The sequence below is a fragment of the Oxyura jamaicensis genome, chromosome 5 (assembly GCF_011077185.1).
Source record: "Oxyura jamaicensis isolate SHBP4307 breed ruddy duck chromosome 5, BPBGC_Ojam_1.0, whole genome shotgun sequence".
NCBI lineage: Eukaryota > Metazoa > Chordata > Aves > Anseriformes > Anatidae > Oxyura > Oxyura jamaicensis.
Window position 1 is genome coordinate 30,422,407 of NC_048897.1, and position 16,277 is coordinate 30,438,683.

Here is a 16,277-nt window from a genome sequence, read left to right on the forward strand (position 1 = left end):
ATTGTCTGCGGCCGGCCGCCGCCTCGGCTCAGCGCCGGGGGGGGCGCCGGCCGCGGGTGCGGCCGTGCCAGCCCGGCCCGGCCCGGCCCTTCCCTCCCTGCCTCCCCTCCGCCGGAGCCGGGCCGGGGCTGCCAGGTGAGCGGGGCCGGGCCCGGAGGCCGGGGCCCGGGGGGAGGCGCGGGCAGGGCCCGGCCCGGCGCTGAGCCGAGGCGGCGGCCGGCCGCAGACAATGCGGGCAGCGGGGGCAGGCTCCTGCCGGCAGGGCTGCGGGGGCCCTGCGGGGTGGCTCCTGGGGGCTTTCCCCTGTCAGCAGTCCCGGCCGGCCATGTAGGGAGCATCCCGGGGGCCTTGCCTGCTTTGTTAACGCCTCGGGGGATGGGGAGCCTGCAGCCAGTAGGCGCTGCCCTGCTGCCACCTCTCATAACCGCCATCCGTCCTTACAGTCACCTCAGGGCGTGCAGCCTTGCCCCCGCGGTGCCCTTCTCCCCACAGCCCCTCTCTGCTGCAGGTTTGCCCGTGTGATAAGGAATCACAAATATGGATCTGGAAGCAGGCGGTCGGTTTGTTTTGCCTTGTCTCTCACTTTGAGGTTGTTATTTCCACGCGCCTAAGTCATTTGAGGGGACTGTGCCTTGAAATATATTCCAGAGAAATTAGCTGTCTCCCTCACCAATAACTTAGTAGTTTTGCTTTTAAGGTGTCACTGAGCCAGCTCAGGACGAATGCATTAGAGCGGGCAAGAGAATGTGATGCTGTTTACTCTTGTGTGCCATTCCAGCGCTGCTGGAGCTGCAAGGAGCTGTGCAATGCACTCCACAGCTTGCAAAGCGATTCCTTTTAACCATGTATTTCTCCTACTTAATTTTCATTATTCCGAGGCCCTGCTTTCCTTTCATCAAGAGCCTCTGTATTTCACATCTAAGTGAAATTGCCGGCCTCTAAAAGATGAGGAAATTTTTATGGCCTAAGCAGCAGATAGCCTTTTGTGTGGTTTTTCTTGTGTGTGTGTTTGTTTTTAAACCTGCTCGTTACTTTGTGGACTGAAGCTGGAAAGCAAATGGTCAAGTTCTTCTGACTCCCTTCAGCTTTTTGCAGGCCTCTTTTAGGCCTCTATTAGCTAGACTTAATTTTTCTTTCTGGTTGTGACATTTATTAAAGCAACCTATTGCATTGTTTCACTGACTAAGCTACAGTTCTTCGATTCTCATACACAATGTGTCTGAGTTGTGTTTAAAATAAAAAATTAACTATGCTATGGTTACTTTAATTTTTCAACTTTCTTTTTAAGCCCTGTTATATCGTAGCTAACAAACACAAAGGTTTAGTAGGGAAATACTAGAAATCATGCTCAGCTAAACTTCTGAGACAGTGAAACTTCATCTTTTCAGAGACAAGGAGCTAATATGACCCAAAACTGCCATTAAACAAATAAAAATTCTTTGTGCTGAAAAGACTGGGCTGTACTGGCAGAGCTGAGAAGCGTAGTCTTGACTGAAATGTGACATACAGCTTTGTGCTTTCTAAGTATGTGCTCTACTCTGTAGGAACATTTCAAACAGAATTTGCCTTGAAAATGGCCTGCCTTGCTTTCTCTGAACTTACTCTTTGGGTAAACCTTCTGGGAAGGTTACTTTGGTATCAAGAGTTTTGGTGACTTAAAAGCTGCTCCTGCGCAAGAGAGATGTCCAGTAGGTGGAAGTGGGTAGGGAGAAGTGGACAATCAGTATCAACGTCTGGTTTTGTTTAGCACAAAATGGCTCCCTGGTTTGCCAGTGAGCTTTTTATGGGAAAATGGTCTGGAAGCTGAAGCTTCATGATACTAAATAGTGACTTGGTAATAAACATGTGCTTCAAAATATGACGTTTCAGAATGTTTCCATCCAGAGGCTTTACTTTAGCAGTGCCCTGTAAGGCTGATCCTGTTCAGCCCTCCAAAACTGTAGCAGAGAAAGCATTTATTTTGAGGCTGAGTTGGGAACTTTTCAGATCAATGCATAGCTAGGCCATAGATTCCTGCAACGTCACTTTCCCGTATTCTCTTAATGTGATGCTGAATTTGTTTCCCACACTTATATCCAGTGGGCAGTTCTTACTTTTACACTTGATTTTCATGTGTTTGTGCTGCCTTAAATATTTTCTGTACTTACTGCTTTTGCATTGTCTCCCTTTAAAATATATCCTGTTCTTTCTGTGATGGTCTTCATTTTCTTACTGCTCCGTAGTATAAGAGTTTGCCCTGCCAAGAACTGTCAGGGAAGATTTGTTGTTCCTCTCTGTTGCACATTGCCCAGCTGACTTGCTTTTGTGAATGTTCTGTTGGCCACGTTAATAACAGGCCTCTCGCACAAAACTTATTTTGGTGGTTTAGTCACTTCAGAGGTCCCGTTGACTGTATTCTTCCAAAATGAGTGTTGCTACAGAAAGACTTAAATCTGTTTGTTCGGAGGCTGTAAAATTAGTTGTGCTCACGAGAAAACTATATAGGTCAAATGCTTCGTTGCTGCAAATTCACTGGTAGTAACGTAATTCAGCTGCATTATTGTAGAGGGAAGCTACCTGATATTTAGTGTTGAGAAGTGATGGAAGAAGCTTACATATCTTTCCAAAGAAACATTTTTTTTTTTTTTTAAAAAAAAAAAATAGGCTCATTTCTGAACGTATGGAAACCAGTGATTTAACTGAAGGGAGAAACCAGTGTCTCTTATTCTAATAAAGTTAAAACGCTGGCAGTGCAAGGTTTTGGGGTCAGGGCAGGTGTGAACAGTGCTGAATTTGGAGAGAAGCGATGTTTGAGGGAGCTTTCCCTCTGACTATACTACATCCTGATAAACTGCCTATTCCAAAGGGATTTGTAAGTTAGTGGAGAGGATGTATAATGTTAGCGCTATTTTTAGATGCAGAATTCAGCGCAGAAGGCAACTTAACCCATTTTATAATTGAAGTGACAGTTGTAGATGTTGCAATTAAAAATAGTAGGGGAACTGACTTGGCCAGGGTGAAAAAAATGGGTGGGAATATGCACTGTTTTACCCTCCCCATCCCCGCAAGGTGAGTACCTCATGATGTTGGGAAGGAAGTGCTAGGTCTTTTTCTCCTAGTTTCTGTAATGCAGCACCAGGGCATACAACCCAGGGGTCAAACTGGGTAGCAGTGAACTGTCAGCATGGAAAGGTTTAAAAACAAACAAAACTTGGAAATCTGTATTAGGCTTGCAATGGCTGAGGCTTTTTAGGGGAGCTGCTCCTGACTTAGTGTTGAACTGATTGTAGGGTTGTAGTAAGGCACCACTGACCTGCACTAAGATTTTCCCTGGTGGAACAGGTCTCTGGAGAGAAAAGTGCCCCCTTGCACTGTTGAAGCAGGGAGTTTGCGTTGCTGACAGGTTTCCAAACAAACGGGGTGAGGGTTTGTTGTGGTACCGGCATCAAAACTTTGTATTCTGGTGTTTGTGCTGCTGGCAGGTATGTTAGTGCCTTATTCCTTTTCCTGTTTTATCTGTGAGTACCTCTTGTCCTTGTGTTGGTTTCTTATGCTTTCATCAACAAAAGGATGCAGACAGGGCTTGAATATTACCTCCAAGTTTCTGAGCGAGATTGAAAACTACTTAACTCCTTACCCTTGACAAGAATAAATGGAGAGTGTTTAGTATGTGTGAGCCTGGGAGAGAGCGCTGTATCTATTTGTGATTTGCATCTGCACTTAGGAAGTGCCCCCATTTTTTCTGTACTGGTACGTTAAGTTAAAGTTGTACCTGATGCAAATGCAGCTCATACCAGCAACGCTGTGTCTCCTGATGTTGCTTGGCTGCTAGGGATTAAAAAAGGGGAGTCTGCTCCTGTGACTGCATTCACATCAGGGCATTCCTGTGTCCTTGACTAGATGAGCTATTCAAAAAGTGTTTTTTATCATAAATGCAGCTTCATTTTTTCCTGTGGAGTATTGCTAGCCTAGTTTTGCTATTGCGTTAGCTGTATGTCAGTGTAGTGTGGCTGGCAGATGGCTTTGCAGGACTTGCTTATATTAACTTACCCTGATGAAATTACGCTCCTCAGTCTAGGGCCTATTTTGCTACAGAGAACCTCTGTGCGTACTTCGTAAGTGGAGCACTTTGTAGGTGAAATGCGCAGTTTTGCTGGCATAGGCTGAATTTACATTAGGAGCATTCTGCTAGTAAAGGTATTTATATACCAGTAGAATTGAATTATTGAATATAGGGGCCACCAGTTTTTGGAGTCTTCCTTTTTTTTTCCTGTGGATTTGAATTGATATTCTGGAATGTGTTACTCCTTACCTGGATTGATTACATTTGTTTGTATAAATAATGTTGTAAGTCCTCTCATTGCGGCTGCTATTTTCATTTTGCTCATTTCCTCTTCATCAAGCATATTCTCTGAGCGTTTGTATTAGTTGTACAACGTGTCTAAGATGGGCCTTAAGCCTGAGATCTCATCTCATACCCATAATGGTTGGTATTCCTATTTTAATAAGGGGGAAGAACATTTACAAACTTGAATGAGTAATGTTTTCAGCCTCCATAAAGTAAGAAACTGATCTCTTGTTGACAGTTGGCAATGCTGGTTATGTTAGAATTAGGGCGTAAGGGCATAGCTAGCAAAAAGGGGTTTTGTTCTTCTCTTGGGACTGTTCATTTCAGATGTTCTGTTTGTAAAGTGGTTAAAATGGCTGTCCTCACACTAGCTACTGATTATTTTTTCAACACTGATTCATGCCACCTGTTGCAGAAAGCACATGTCAGTAAGAGTCAGTTTTCTGGTGTTGATGGGTAGTCATTTCTATTCAGCTCCTTCATTGTAGTACATTATTCCTCAATCTTAGACAAGGCTATGTTCTGCATGCTTTATCTCAGCTTACTAAAGCTTTCACAGATTGAGATTTTTAATATCTGAAATATTACTAAGTGCACTGCTCTTTAATCTTCAGTGGCTTCTGGTAGCCTTACAGGGCTAACAGAGTAGTGGTCTAGTCTTAGTCCATATCTAAATACAACTACAAGCTTGGGAGTGTGGATTTCACATTAGCTATAAGACTTGCTACAGAACTGTCTTTTCTTCTTTCCTCGACTGCATTGCAGGTAACGCGTCATGTATTTTTCTGTGTTCTAACTTGTCTCTGTCTCCACAGGAATTAGTTTAATTGTAGAGAGAACCTGAATTAACAATGGGGGACGACAGTGAGTGGATGAAACTGCCCATTGACCAGAAATGTGAACATAAGGTAGGAAACCTTCTCTTTGTGTTTGGCTTGTTGTATATCTGTGCTGTGGTAAGTCAGTGGTATTCCCGTGCCTATGTGCACCAAAATTAGGTAATATAGCTGCACAGCATGTGTATAACGGGTCTGGAACTGCACCAGTTCTGCTCAGCCTAGAGGTGGAGTAACATCTATTAAGCAGAATTTAGTTGCATGATAATCTGTACGGCATAAGCTTGTGTGCTGAAAAGTCATCATGCTTGTTCATGTGGAGAGATTACTCATCTGTAGCTGAAACTATGGTTGGGATCACACCTACGCACTGGTGGTTGCTAGAGCTTATGAAGAGCAGTAGGGCCTACTGGCATCTTTCTATCCAGATCATTGTTGACAGGAAAACAGTATTTTGTCCTGTTGCACGTTATTCATCTAGTCATTGAAGATAAATGCTGAGGATGCCAGCTTACTGAGCACACTTTCAACTATGATTGAAGTACTTTGCAAGATTGGTGAGTTAAGGTTTGTACTAGCACAATATTTAATCATTTGACTTTTGCTTCCAGCTGTGGAAAGCCAGATTAAATGGCTATGAAGAAGCCCTTAAGCTCTTCCAGAAGATAGATGATGAGAAGAGTCCTGAGTGGTCCAAGTATCTTGGATTGATAAAGAAATTTGTGACAGACTCCAATGCAGTGGCTCAGTTGAAAGGGCTGGAAGCAGCGCTTGCTTATGTTGAAAATGCTCATGTAGCTGGGAAGTAAGTAGCCTTTCCTTGCTATCAGTAGGCTGTTAGGAGTTTGTGCCTCTCTGAGCGTCTGCAGATAAATTTTATGGTGGCCATTTATAACTCTGGTATTTACTGTTGAGAGCAGGATTAGCTTTCAGATCTAGAAAACTTGCTGAATGGCAGGCTTTTCTTGTAGATGGTCTCTGTGCATGTTAACATGTCAGAAGTTGCTTACAATGATAAGTGTTCAAAGAAACTATTCAAGAGTAATAAAGATTTCTGAAGTGGCAGAAAATCAGTAAGTTGGTGATATGGATGTTGCAATTGGAATGCCTGTTCTTTTTTGAAAGTCTGTTTGTACAGGGAGGATCTCTCCTGGGTGATATTCCTATAATTTAACCATTAAATAGAACATAGTTGTGTTTATGTGATGTTGCATCTATCTTAACCAACTATCTTAACCAATCTGAATCTGCATAGCTGCCAATTTCTTCACAGGATGTTTGTTATATTTCATGGCTGTCTAGCCCCATGAAATAGCCTGTGCTCCTGGGAGTGAAGTAAAAACTCCTAATGCACCTGATCAGTGTTTTGGTCCACTAGCTTTAAGTGACCTGATAAAATGAATAAAAGTGTTATTTACAATTGCATAAATCTGAACCTTAGTTCAAAAATCTAACAGCTTTTCCAAGCCCCTTAACTTACAAGTGGTGTAAATGAAATAATTTCATTACAAAGTATATCGGAAGCTTGGAAATAATCCCAACAAATTAATTTGTTTTTATTCCACAGTTTGTTTTAATTCCGCAATATGTTAACGGTAATATATGCAATTTCAGGAGGTAACATTTAGTTAAGGACCAGAACTAATGTGTATTAATAAACATGCCTTTGATAAAATGTCCTGTCTTGTATTTGCTGTAGCCTACTATTAGGAGCGTGCAGAACAGCACTCAGTCTGCAGGAGTTCTCGATTAAACGAGAGGTTAAAATCATCTCCTACAGAAGGTTATTACCTTCAAAGTTAGCTTTAGAATTTAGTCCCTATTGTGCAAGGACTTACTGAGTTCTAATCCATATTTCTGATGTTGTGTGTGCTTCTGTCTGGATAACAATGGAGAACACCTGATTGACAAACGTTCTAAAAGTGACATTCTCCCTTCTTTCAGGACAACAGGAGAAGTAGCTTCTGGAGTTGTAAATAAAGTGTTCAATCAGCCAAAAGCCAGAGCAAAGGAGCTGGGTGTAGATATATGTCTAATGTATATAGAAATTGAGAAAGGGGAGGCAGTACAAGAAGAGTTACTAAAGGGTCTGGATAACAAAAACCCGAAAATCATAGTAGCATGTATAGAGACACTGAGGAAAGCACTAAGGTAAGCTTTTAGTTTGGGGACTTCCTTGTTTTGTGTGTTTGTTTTTTTGTTTTTTTGTATGTGTGTTTTTTCTTTCCTTCTCACTCCAGTAGAATGTGGAGACATTTTAGTGTTTTTAGCAGGCTATAAAGACTTCCTGAATAGGATGCATCTATACTGAACTGGTATTTTATGGCAACAGCAGTTGTTAGAGCATCATGGGATTTGTTAGATGTGAGAGATCTCTTTGTTGTACAAGCCTCATCAGGATCACTTCGGTTAATGGTAACTGTTTGCCAAACTTCCTTTTTCACAATGGACCTCTGAAAGAGAAGGGCAGGATTAGTGTGTCTTGTTCCAGACAGTGCTGCTTCTCTTCTGAATTCTGAAAAACAGCGAAGGGAAAAATAAAATGCATTTGTTTTTATTTGTTTTTTTTTTTTTTTTCTCACTGATAGGAACCCCTTTGGCTACATTGTGTATTTTCAAAAGAGAAGGCTCACTGCATCTTAAATGTGTTTTGAATCAGAACTGTGTCAGTTTCCACTGTCCATATAACAGTATATTCATTGAAAAATAAAAGATGTTAATACTTAATTAAATTTGTTTTTTTTTTTTTTAGTTTGGGTAGTTGGTTTCAAGATTAAAAGTGGAGCATCTTTGGTTGTTCACCTCCAAAGTATTTTCTGCTTTTGCAGATTGAGTGGAAAGTACTGCTTTTAATCAGATTATATGCTGGGTGTGTATGTACCCAATGGGTAGTGAATTATGTAAGAAAAAAGAAACAGATAATATTGGTATTAATGGTCAGAATGCCTTTTTTTTCTGAAAAAATAGTTCATGTGAAAACACGAATATAGATTTTTTTTTATATGATGTTTTTATTATGTTTGAGATGGCAAGATCAAATTAATTCATGGAGCCTTATTAACTTCTCTAACGTTGTCTTGTGCTTTCATAGAGTTTCTGCACTGATAACAAGATTTCTGTTGTATCTAGGTGGGAAGCTTGAGTACATACCTAGTTTAGCTTTTGGTGTTTTTTTTATCTTGTGTTAAAGCTTCTGCTTTTCTTTTTGTGTTATATGGATTAGATAAGAAGAGCATGAGAAGTTGGGGTGGCCTATTGTTGTATACCCACTTTTCATAATATGCCCTTTTTTCTGTAGAAAAAAATTGGGCCACTCATTTGTTCTTAGTTCTCATTTAAGTTGCATTAATTCCAAGATCAGAGCCTGTTTTGCATGTTTTATTACCTCATCTTTCTAGCAGTAGAATTTTTAGAACTTAAGGATGCAAGTTTCAGTACTTGAGCAGACACTTTTACTAGACTAGCTTTCTCATGAAAAATTTGGCTGAAAAGAAGCAGAAGAAAATGTGATTAGAAAGTTGAATTTAGAGTTCTCAGGGAAGAGAAATGGTTCTGAATCAATATTTTATTGCTTCTGAAGTGATCTAGATATGCTTTAAGAACCGAAGCAGTTTACTGTAAGTATCAAATGAAAACTTATGTTTTCATTCAACAGTGATTGAAAAATGAAGTGTTGTGTGTTAAATCCAACAACATGTAGAGTCTGCTGACAGAGGAGAGTGAGTGTCTGGGGAAAGTTGTCCTTTCAGTAGCATGTATTTCAACACGTGTATTTTCTGTGAAGATGACCCAGGCTTACTATAATTATCTGATCCAACAAGTAGCAAAATGACTAATGCTTTTACTGCAGTTTGCCTTCAAGGATAGACAAAGGAGATTCTATTCTGATTTTTTTTATTAAAAAAAAAAAAAGTAGGTCATACAAATTTCAGTCTAAGGATGCTTTTTTTTCTCCCCTTCTGGCAAGGGAACAGATTGAGGCAGTGGATTGGAGTAAATGCTTTGAAGTAATTTCAGAAGAGGCCTAATTTTTGTAATTCCAGTCTGGGTGTTGAGAGTAATTATGTTAGGACAAATATTTTTTTTAAATTGTGCAGCAACGGAATAGTGTCACAAAAAAAAAAAAGGAAGAAATGATTTCGGTAAATGACAGAATCCCTGTGTATGTACTAGATGCATATCATAGATTGTGTTTTAAAAAATACTTATTTCTTTTGTGGCTCACTCCTTGGTTCCTACTTGGACTCTGATACTCTTCCATGTTTTTAACTTTCAGTGAATTTGGTTCAAAAATAATCTCTTTGAAGCCAATCATTAAAGTATTGCCAAAACTATTTGAGTCTCGGGAAAAGGCTGTTCGAGATGAAGCCAAACTCCTTGCTGTGGAGATCTACCGTTGGATAAGGGATGCACTGAGACCTCCATTGCAGAACATAAATTCTGTTCAGGTAGGCAAAAGGTAGTCTTGTATCCACACATTTGAGAAAACACTTCTACACATGCAAGTGCTTGCCCTCCCTGATCCTGTGGTGTTGGTCATCCTTAAAAGTCAAAACTGGAACTTTCATTAACGAGGCATTATTGTTAACTTCCTGTTTAGTACCTCTTTGTTTGAAAAGACAAGACAACATTTTGTTGTTGTTTGCACTGAAACTGAGGAGGAGATTTGGAAAAGTAAAATGGCATGTCTTGGGGATCTAACCCAAGGGCAAGTAATTTCCTGTGTAAAGGACTCCTGCACTGAAAGTGTTCAGGTCCGCAATTTTTCTGCTCAATTTTCTTGTGTGATTGCTGTACTTTGGGAAGTGGCATTGCATTATGATAGATAACTATGCTATTGGAGATGGAACAGTCCATTATTTGAGAACTTTATAAATTATTAATGAATCTTTCTCTACTACCCACTTGTGTTAATTGTGTTCGGGTGGAAAGCAGTAGCTTCCTGGAGCAAGGTATAATTTTTGTTTGTTTTTTAAACTGTCTCGTCGTATGTATCAGCATGTTATGTTTCATCTTCATTTTACGATCTGAGAATAGCATGGATATAACAAGAATCTTCCTCTGCGCTCAGCCAGTCTTATTTTAAACCTTCTACGGAGGCTGCACAACATTCTGACTGTTCTACAGTTTGTTCTTATGGAAATGCTTTGCATTGATATTTTTGTTGATGATGCTGTGTTATGTTACTATACTTACTCAAAAGCTCCTGAACAGTGAGTGTGAATGGCAAGTCACTTCGTCGGTGGCAGGAGAAAGAGCTTAAAAGATAGCAACGTCTTGGATTTGAGATGGGAACATTCTGTTGCTTTCTGTGAACGGTGTCTTGTCTGTGGTATGTACAAAACATCTCGGATATGATGATTCTTTTCCCTTTGGCAGCTAAAAGAACTGGAAGAAGAGTGGGTCAAAGTGTCAGCCGCTGCTCCTAAGCAAACCAGGTTCCTGCGTTCCCAACAGGAGCTGAAAGCAAAATTCGAGCAGCAGCAGGCAGTTGGAGGAGATGGAGACGGAGGTAATTTACTTACACTTTTCAGTGGAGTGCAGGGATTATCACTGATACACTGTTTGTTAACAAATGCTTCAGTCATAAAGGTTCCTTTATTCAAGCTGGTGCAAAACAAGTGGAATGCAGTACATCACAATAAAATGTGACTGGGGTAAGAACTTTATATGAAAGAGTATCTCTCCTTTGAAACAGCAAAATCACAACTGATGATACTGTTTTTTAAATGAGCCTTAGGAGTAGTGTAGTTGACATTTCTCTTGTCACTGTGCTTACATTTTTCTCATTTCTGGTTGCAGGAGATGATGATGGGGAAGAGGTGGTACCGCAAGTTGATGCATATGAGTTGCTTGAAGCTGTAGAAATTCTTTCCAAGCTTCCCAAAGACTTCTATGAGAAAATAGTAAGCGGCAACTTTGATACTAATGCTACCAGTTAATTCCACGGCACATGGAGCAAATTGATCTAAAGATCAACTTGTATTTTGCAATGTAAACTATACTGCTACTTCAAAGGATAGTAGCAGACCAGTGTAAGCAAAATATAGACTATCATAAGTAAATATCAAAATTAGATTTTTTTTTAATTTTTATTTTTACCAGCAAGAAAGCTGTAATTTTAAGGAGCTGAGGTACATTCTGGGAAAGCACTGTATTTAATGTTTCACTGTAGTTATTGATGTTAAGCTGTAGGGAAACTTGACTTTCTCAGAATAGAGTTAAGCTTTAAAGTCTATGGCTTTTGGTAAGTATGCTTCTCTAGAACTGTTTGCATTTATAAATTAACATGAGTGATTTGCTCTTCAGGAAGCAAAAAAGTGGCAGGAGAGGAAAGAAGCTCTAGAAGCTGTTGAACTGCTGGTGAAAAATCCCAAATTGGAAGCTGGAGACTATGCAGACTTGGTGAAAGTTCTCAAAAAGGTAATAAATAAGACCCAGTGTGTACATATGCTTTAACATTTTTTAATAAAGCTTTTTTGTATTAAAATTTGAAAGTTCCAATTGAGGTAATGATCAGGAGTAGAAACTTCTTAGGTTATTTCTACTACTGTTACAACTTATCTGTAGCCCATTAGCTGTATTAAGAAATCTTTCCAAGTCTCTGAAACTTGGGTTTTCAACCTGTCATTGATTTTTCCTCTCCAGGTTGTTGGAAAGGATACAAATGTTATGTTAGTTGCCTTGGCTGCCAAATGCCTTGCTGGACTAGCTACTGGCCTCCGAAAGAAATTTGGACAATATGCAGGACATGTAAGTAAGAGTATGTACTTTTTTTTTCCTGTTTTTCTTTGCTGGACACCAGGAAATATCTTGGCTTTATTTATCTATTTACTGTTTTGCTTGTCAAGGGCTGGTATTTATCGGAGAGATTTTGTACTGTTATGAATGCCTACCTGCCCCTTGATGGAGCAAGAAGTGAAGTGCCTGCCAGGGTGTTTTGCAGCTTAAGGTTAAAAGGATCCTTGTTTATTAACATTGAACAACATAAAGTTTATTGTTGCAGTGAATCTTGTTTACTATGGCAACTGAATTCATCTGCCATGAGATGAACTTTATTTACAGTACCTCATCCTGGAGGTACCCCCACAGAAATGCATTTGTGGCTCACAATGGAAAAAAAGCACTTCTGAGCCTGAACTCTACATAGCTGCTCCGTCATGTATGGTTGCTGTTTTTTGGTTTATTTCTTGTTTTGTTGCCTGCTTTAAGTAGCTAAATTGCAGAGAATTTTGATACCAAAATGTTCTGGTGATCTAGATTAATCTCTCCTCTCCTTTGCTACTCTTGTCTCATGAATGGCTACCATCAGGGGAGCTTAACCAGTCTTTGGAAATAAAGGGAGCTTTTAATTGCTGTTATCTCACTTGTGTCTCAAATCACTGTTGCTATGTTCTTTAAGTTAATCAACTTTAATTTTATCTTCTGACAAGTCAAAGGGAGCTGGGGTTAGAGCTCGAGACCAAGAGAAATGATGTGTCTGGCTGCTGTTAGCATTACATTTTGAGAGGAGTTGTGAATGTTTCTGAAGCAATGAGATCCAGTAACTTTAAGTCTCCTGAACTCTGAACAAAAGTTTGGGCAAAGACAATTTCATTCTGAAAGTTGTATGTAGTTGTAAGTCACAGTGTTACATCTGTTACATCTGTTTATACTTGATCTGTATTTTAAAGGTTAACCCTTATAGCTATGGAGTTAATATTGGGGGGGAGGGAAGCTCCTAAAACAAGGGTATAACTCCATGCAAGCAGCCAAGCAAGCAGCATTGAGATGTAGATTATTTTTTTAAGTACCATAATGACAGCTCTGAATTGCATCATCTCAGCACCCGTTTTACAAGTTTACTTGGTTTGCGTGCTGAACTGATCTACTGGTGTGCTAGATGTAGGCTTTTTCTGTGATCAGGTTTTTTAAATGTTGGGAAGCAATTCTTGCTAGAATTGTTGCTAGATGTAGTATAAATCCTACTAGCTAAATATAGGACTAAAGTCCAACTCTTCAGGCTTTGAAACAAAGGAGCAATGAAATTAAGCACAGAACCATACTACTCATTGTAGTTGAGTGCATAACAACCTACTTCATCTCTGTCTGACTGCCTTTGAAGTCCTAGACTGATCTTTTTTCCCCATGCACAGACCACCTTTCCCTCCCTTCCCCCCCATCACCACCTTCTCTCTTTCCTTCTTCTCTTACTTGTAGGATACAGCTTCTAACTTTCATGTTTAAAAAAAAAAGTGCACCCTCTAGCTGTTAGCATTTCCTAAAGCAGAGATTTAATGATTCAGTATCTCCTTCCTATGAGAAGGTTCTGTGGTCTTAAATATTTCGTGGGATGGGACATCCACAATTTCTCTGGGCCTCACCACCATCATAGTAAAGAATTTCTTCCTAACATCTCATCTAAACCTACCCCTTTTTTTTAGTTTAAATCCATTACCCATTATCCTATCACCACACTCCCTGACAAAGAGTCTCTCCCCAGCTTTCCTATAGGCCCCCTTTAGGTACTGGAAGGCTGCAGTAAGGTCTCCTCAGAGCTTTCTCTTCTCCAGGCTGAACAACCCCAACTCCCTCAGCCTGTCTTCACAGGAGATATGCTCCAGCCCCTTGATCATCTGCATGGCTCTCTTCTGGACTTGTTATAATACACCCATGATATGTTTGGTCACTGTCACAGGGGGGTTGAGATTTCACGGTCCGATTTTGAGTAGAAAGCGGTAGCTATGGAAAACCTATTTTGTGTTATGTAAGAACTTATAACATCTATGGAATCATCTTCTAAATAATCAGCTGTTATGTTTACAAAACCTTTGAAGTAGCTTGCTTTCCACAGTTAAAAGCTCTGCATGTCTGTAGTTTAATGATAGAAGTTCTTGTTACAGTACCTGTGTAGGTTATAGAGACCATAGTTAAGTGGAGCTGCTTGCATTACTGGCACATGAGTATGCCAGCTGATCTCTTTCAGCACTGGCTGACTGAGCAGCTATATTAGGTATAAATTGCTGTGAAATTCCTGCATGACATGGTTTAGTGACAGGTATGCTTTTTCAACTTGATACATCCAAAAACACCACTGTGGGGGGAGTGCCAGGTGTATTGCTCTAGGAAAGATTCAGGCTTTAGATCATAGCCTTGCCAGCTGTGAGTCAAATGAGAGCATTTTACAGAGCTGTGCTGAATGCTGTGAGGAAGCTGGGAAAGAGGGAACAGGTTATATACCTTCTTGGAGTGTAACAGGATAAGAGCACAGCACTTTGCTGTATAACTGTTTAATTTCTTTTCAATTTCTTTGTGTCCCAGACCAGTTGATCCGAATATTTATCTGTAATTACGTGAACTTGTGCATCTGCCTTTTGTTTAGGGTTTTTGAACAATTTCTCATAGTGAAGCTATATTTGAGAAGACAGGAGTAGAAAGAATTTCATGTTAGAGATCAGCTAGAATAAACTAGTTCATACTGTTGTTGTATGCCCTTGAGGGGCGGGGGCAGCAGTGATTCTAATTTGCATTATTTGTTTCTTTATGGAAAATCAGGGACCAGACTATCAGGCTTTATAAATAATTACACTAGTGAAGAATGGATTGACTTTTTCTCTCTTCTATAGGTTGTTCCAACAATCTTGGAGAAGTTTAAAGAGAAGAAACCTCAGGTAGTACAGGCATTACAGGAGGCCATTGATGCAATCTTTCTTACCGTAAGTAAAAGACTGACAATTGGTGCCCCCCCCCCCCCCCAAAAAAAAAAAAAAAAATCTAGTACTTCCTTTTTTTTCTTCCTTCACTGGAAATAAATGACTTCTTTATCAAACATTGTAGACCACATTGCAGAACATAAGTGAAGATATTTTGGCGGTGATGGACAACAAAAATCCAACAATTAAGCAGCAAACATCCCTTTTCATTGCAAGAAGCTTCCGTCACTGCACACCTTCTACTCTGCCAAAGAGCCTGTTAAAACCCTTCTGTGCTGCACTTCTCAAGGTAAAACAGGAGAAATTGTTACTTCTCTGATACTGAGGTATTGTTATGAAGCATTGGATTGTCTGGGAGAAAGACTCTTGGGGTACAGCAGAGACTTAGCTTGTGTGCTGTGTGGCCATCAGAGTGAGTTTTGACTGATGTTGAACTACAAGATGACTGTCAGTCATGGGAATAGTTTAGTCTCCTCGTCCTTCATTGTCTCTAAAACAGAAGACTCACCTAGTTTGTAATAGTTCAAGATAGTGATGTGTAAGTATTAAACTGCTGGACACTGCTACTTGCTTCTTGCGGATTATCTGTAGCAAGCTTTTATTGGAATGCTAAGTAAGAACTCTCATTAATTCGTAGACTACAAGTACACTAGACTATTTACCAGTGTAAACAAAATGATGTATAGTTTTTTTTTCCACTATGAACTAACCCTTTCCGTCTTCTTGGAAACTTACCTGGCTTCAAAAATGCTGATGTGAAAGGATTGCAGGACTTCAAACTTTTTGTGAACTTTCATGGTATTGCAATATCTCTTGAAGCATAAATATTTACCCTCTTCTTGTTCTGTGACAGATGTAATGATGGGAAGCTAGCTGTGTTTGAGAAACAGTAGAATTGATCAGTACATGGGAAAACATAAGTGGAAAAATAACTTTTATTTCTACCGTGGAATGAATATTAAGGATTATTCCATAGTAGTTGTAGGCTTTTAAAAAAGACAGGGAGGGATTGATACAGGATGTGGATTTAAAATTGTGTTTAGATGTGAGCTGTAAGTAGTGTTATGTGCACTGTATTTCTCTGCAGCATATCAACGATTCAGCTCCTGAAGTAAGAGATGCTGGTTTTGAAGCATTAGGCACTGCCTTGAAAGTGGCTGGAGAGAAAGCTGTGAATCCTTTTCTAGCAGATGTGGACAAACTAAAGCTTGATCGTGTGAGTTTATTGTAACTGCTGTAAAAATGCTCTAACTATCCATTTGAGATCTATTTTAAGCTAGAGAAGACTAAAGAGGGTGCTTGAGCAGCTGATTTGAAACAGATTTTTGATTTTTTTTTTATTTTTTTATTTTTTACTTAAAAGCTACTGATGCAGTAGGGAGTCTAAGTATCTTTTTATTTCTTGCTAGATATCAAGTATCC

General features: G+C 39.8%; 1 protein-coding gene across 6 annotated transcripts in view; it reads left to right on the forward strand.

Moving 5' to 3' along the window:
• CKAP5 (cytoskeleton associated protein 5) overlaps window positions 1-16,277 on the forward strand; it is a 49,838-nt gene that overhangs the window by 3,556 nt on the left and 30,005 nt on the right. For 5 of the 6 annotated variants that reach the window (XM_035327012.1, XM_035327016.1, XM_035327017.1 and 2 more), the window contains exons 2-12: window positions 5,143-5,235; window positions 5,775-5,968; window positions 7,108-7,314; window positions 9,440-9,611; window positions 10,543-10,675; window positions 10,966-11,069; window positions 11,473-11,586; window positions 11,812-11,916; window positions 14,769-14,858; window positions 14,980-15,144; window positions 15,943-16,071. In XM_035327012.1, coding sequence (XP_035182903.1) covers window positions 5,179-5,235; window positions 5,775-5,968; window positions 7,108-7,314; window positions 9,440-9,611; window positions 10,543-10,675; window positions 10,966-11,069; window positions 11,473-11,586; window positions 11,812-11,916; window positions 14,769-14,858; window positions 14,980-15,144; window positions 15,943-16,071 — 1,470 coding nt within the window. In that variant the 5' untranslated portion in view covers window positions 5,143-5,178. Of the gene's footprint in view, window positions 1-94; window positions 136-5,142; window positions 5,236-5,774; window positions 5,969-7,107; window positions 7,315-9,439; window positions 9,612-10,542; window positions 10,676-10,965; window positions 11,070-11,472; window positions 11,587-11,811; window positions 11,917-14,768; window positions 14,859-14,979; window positions 15,145-15,942; window positions 16,072-16,277 lie in introns of those variants that run through there. The other variant, XM_035327015.1, reaches the window with a different exon arrangement.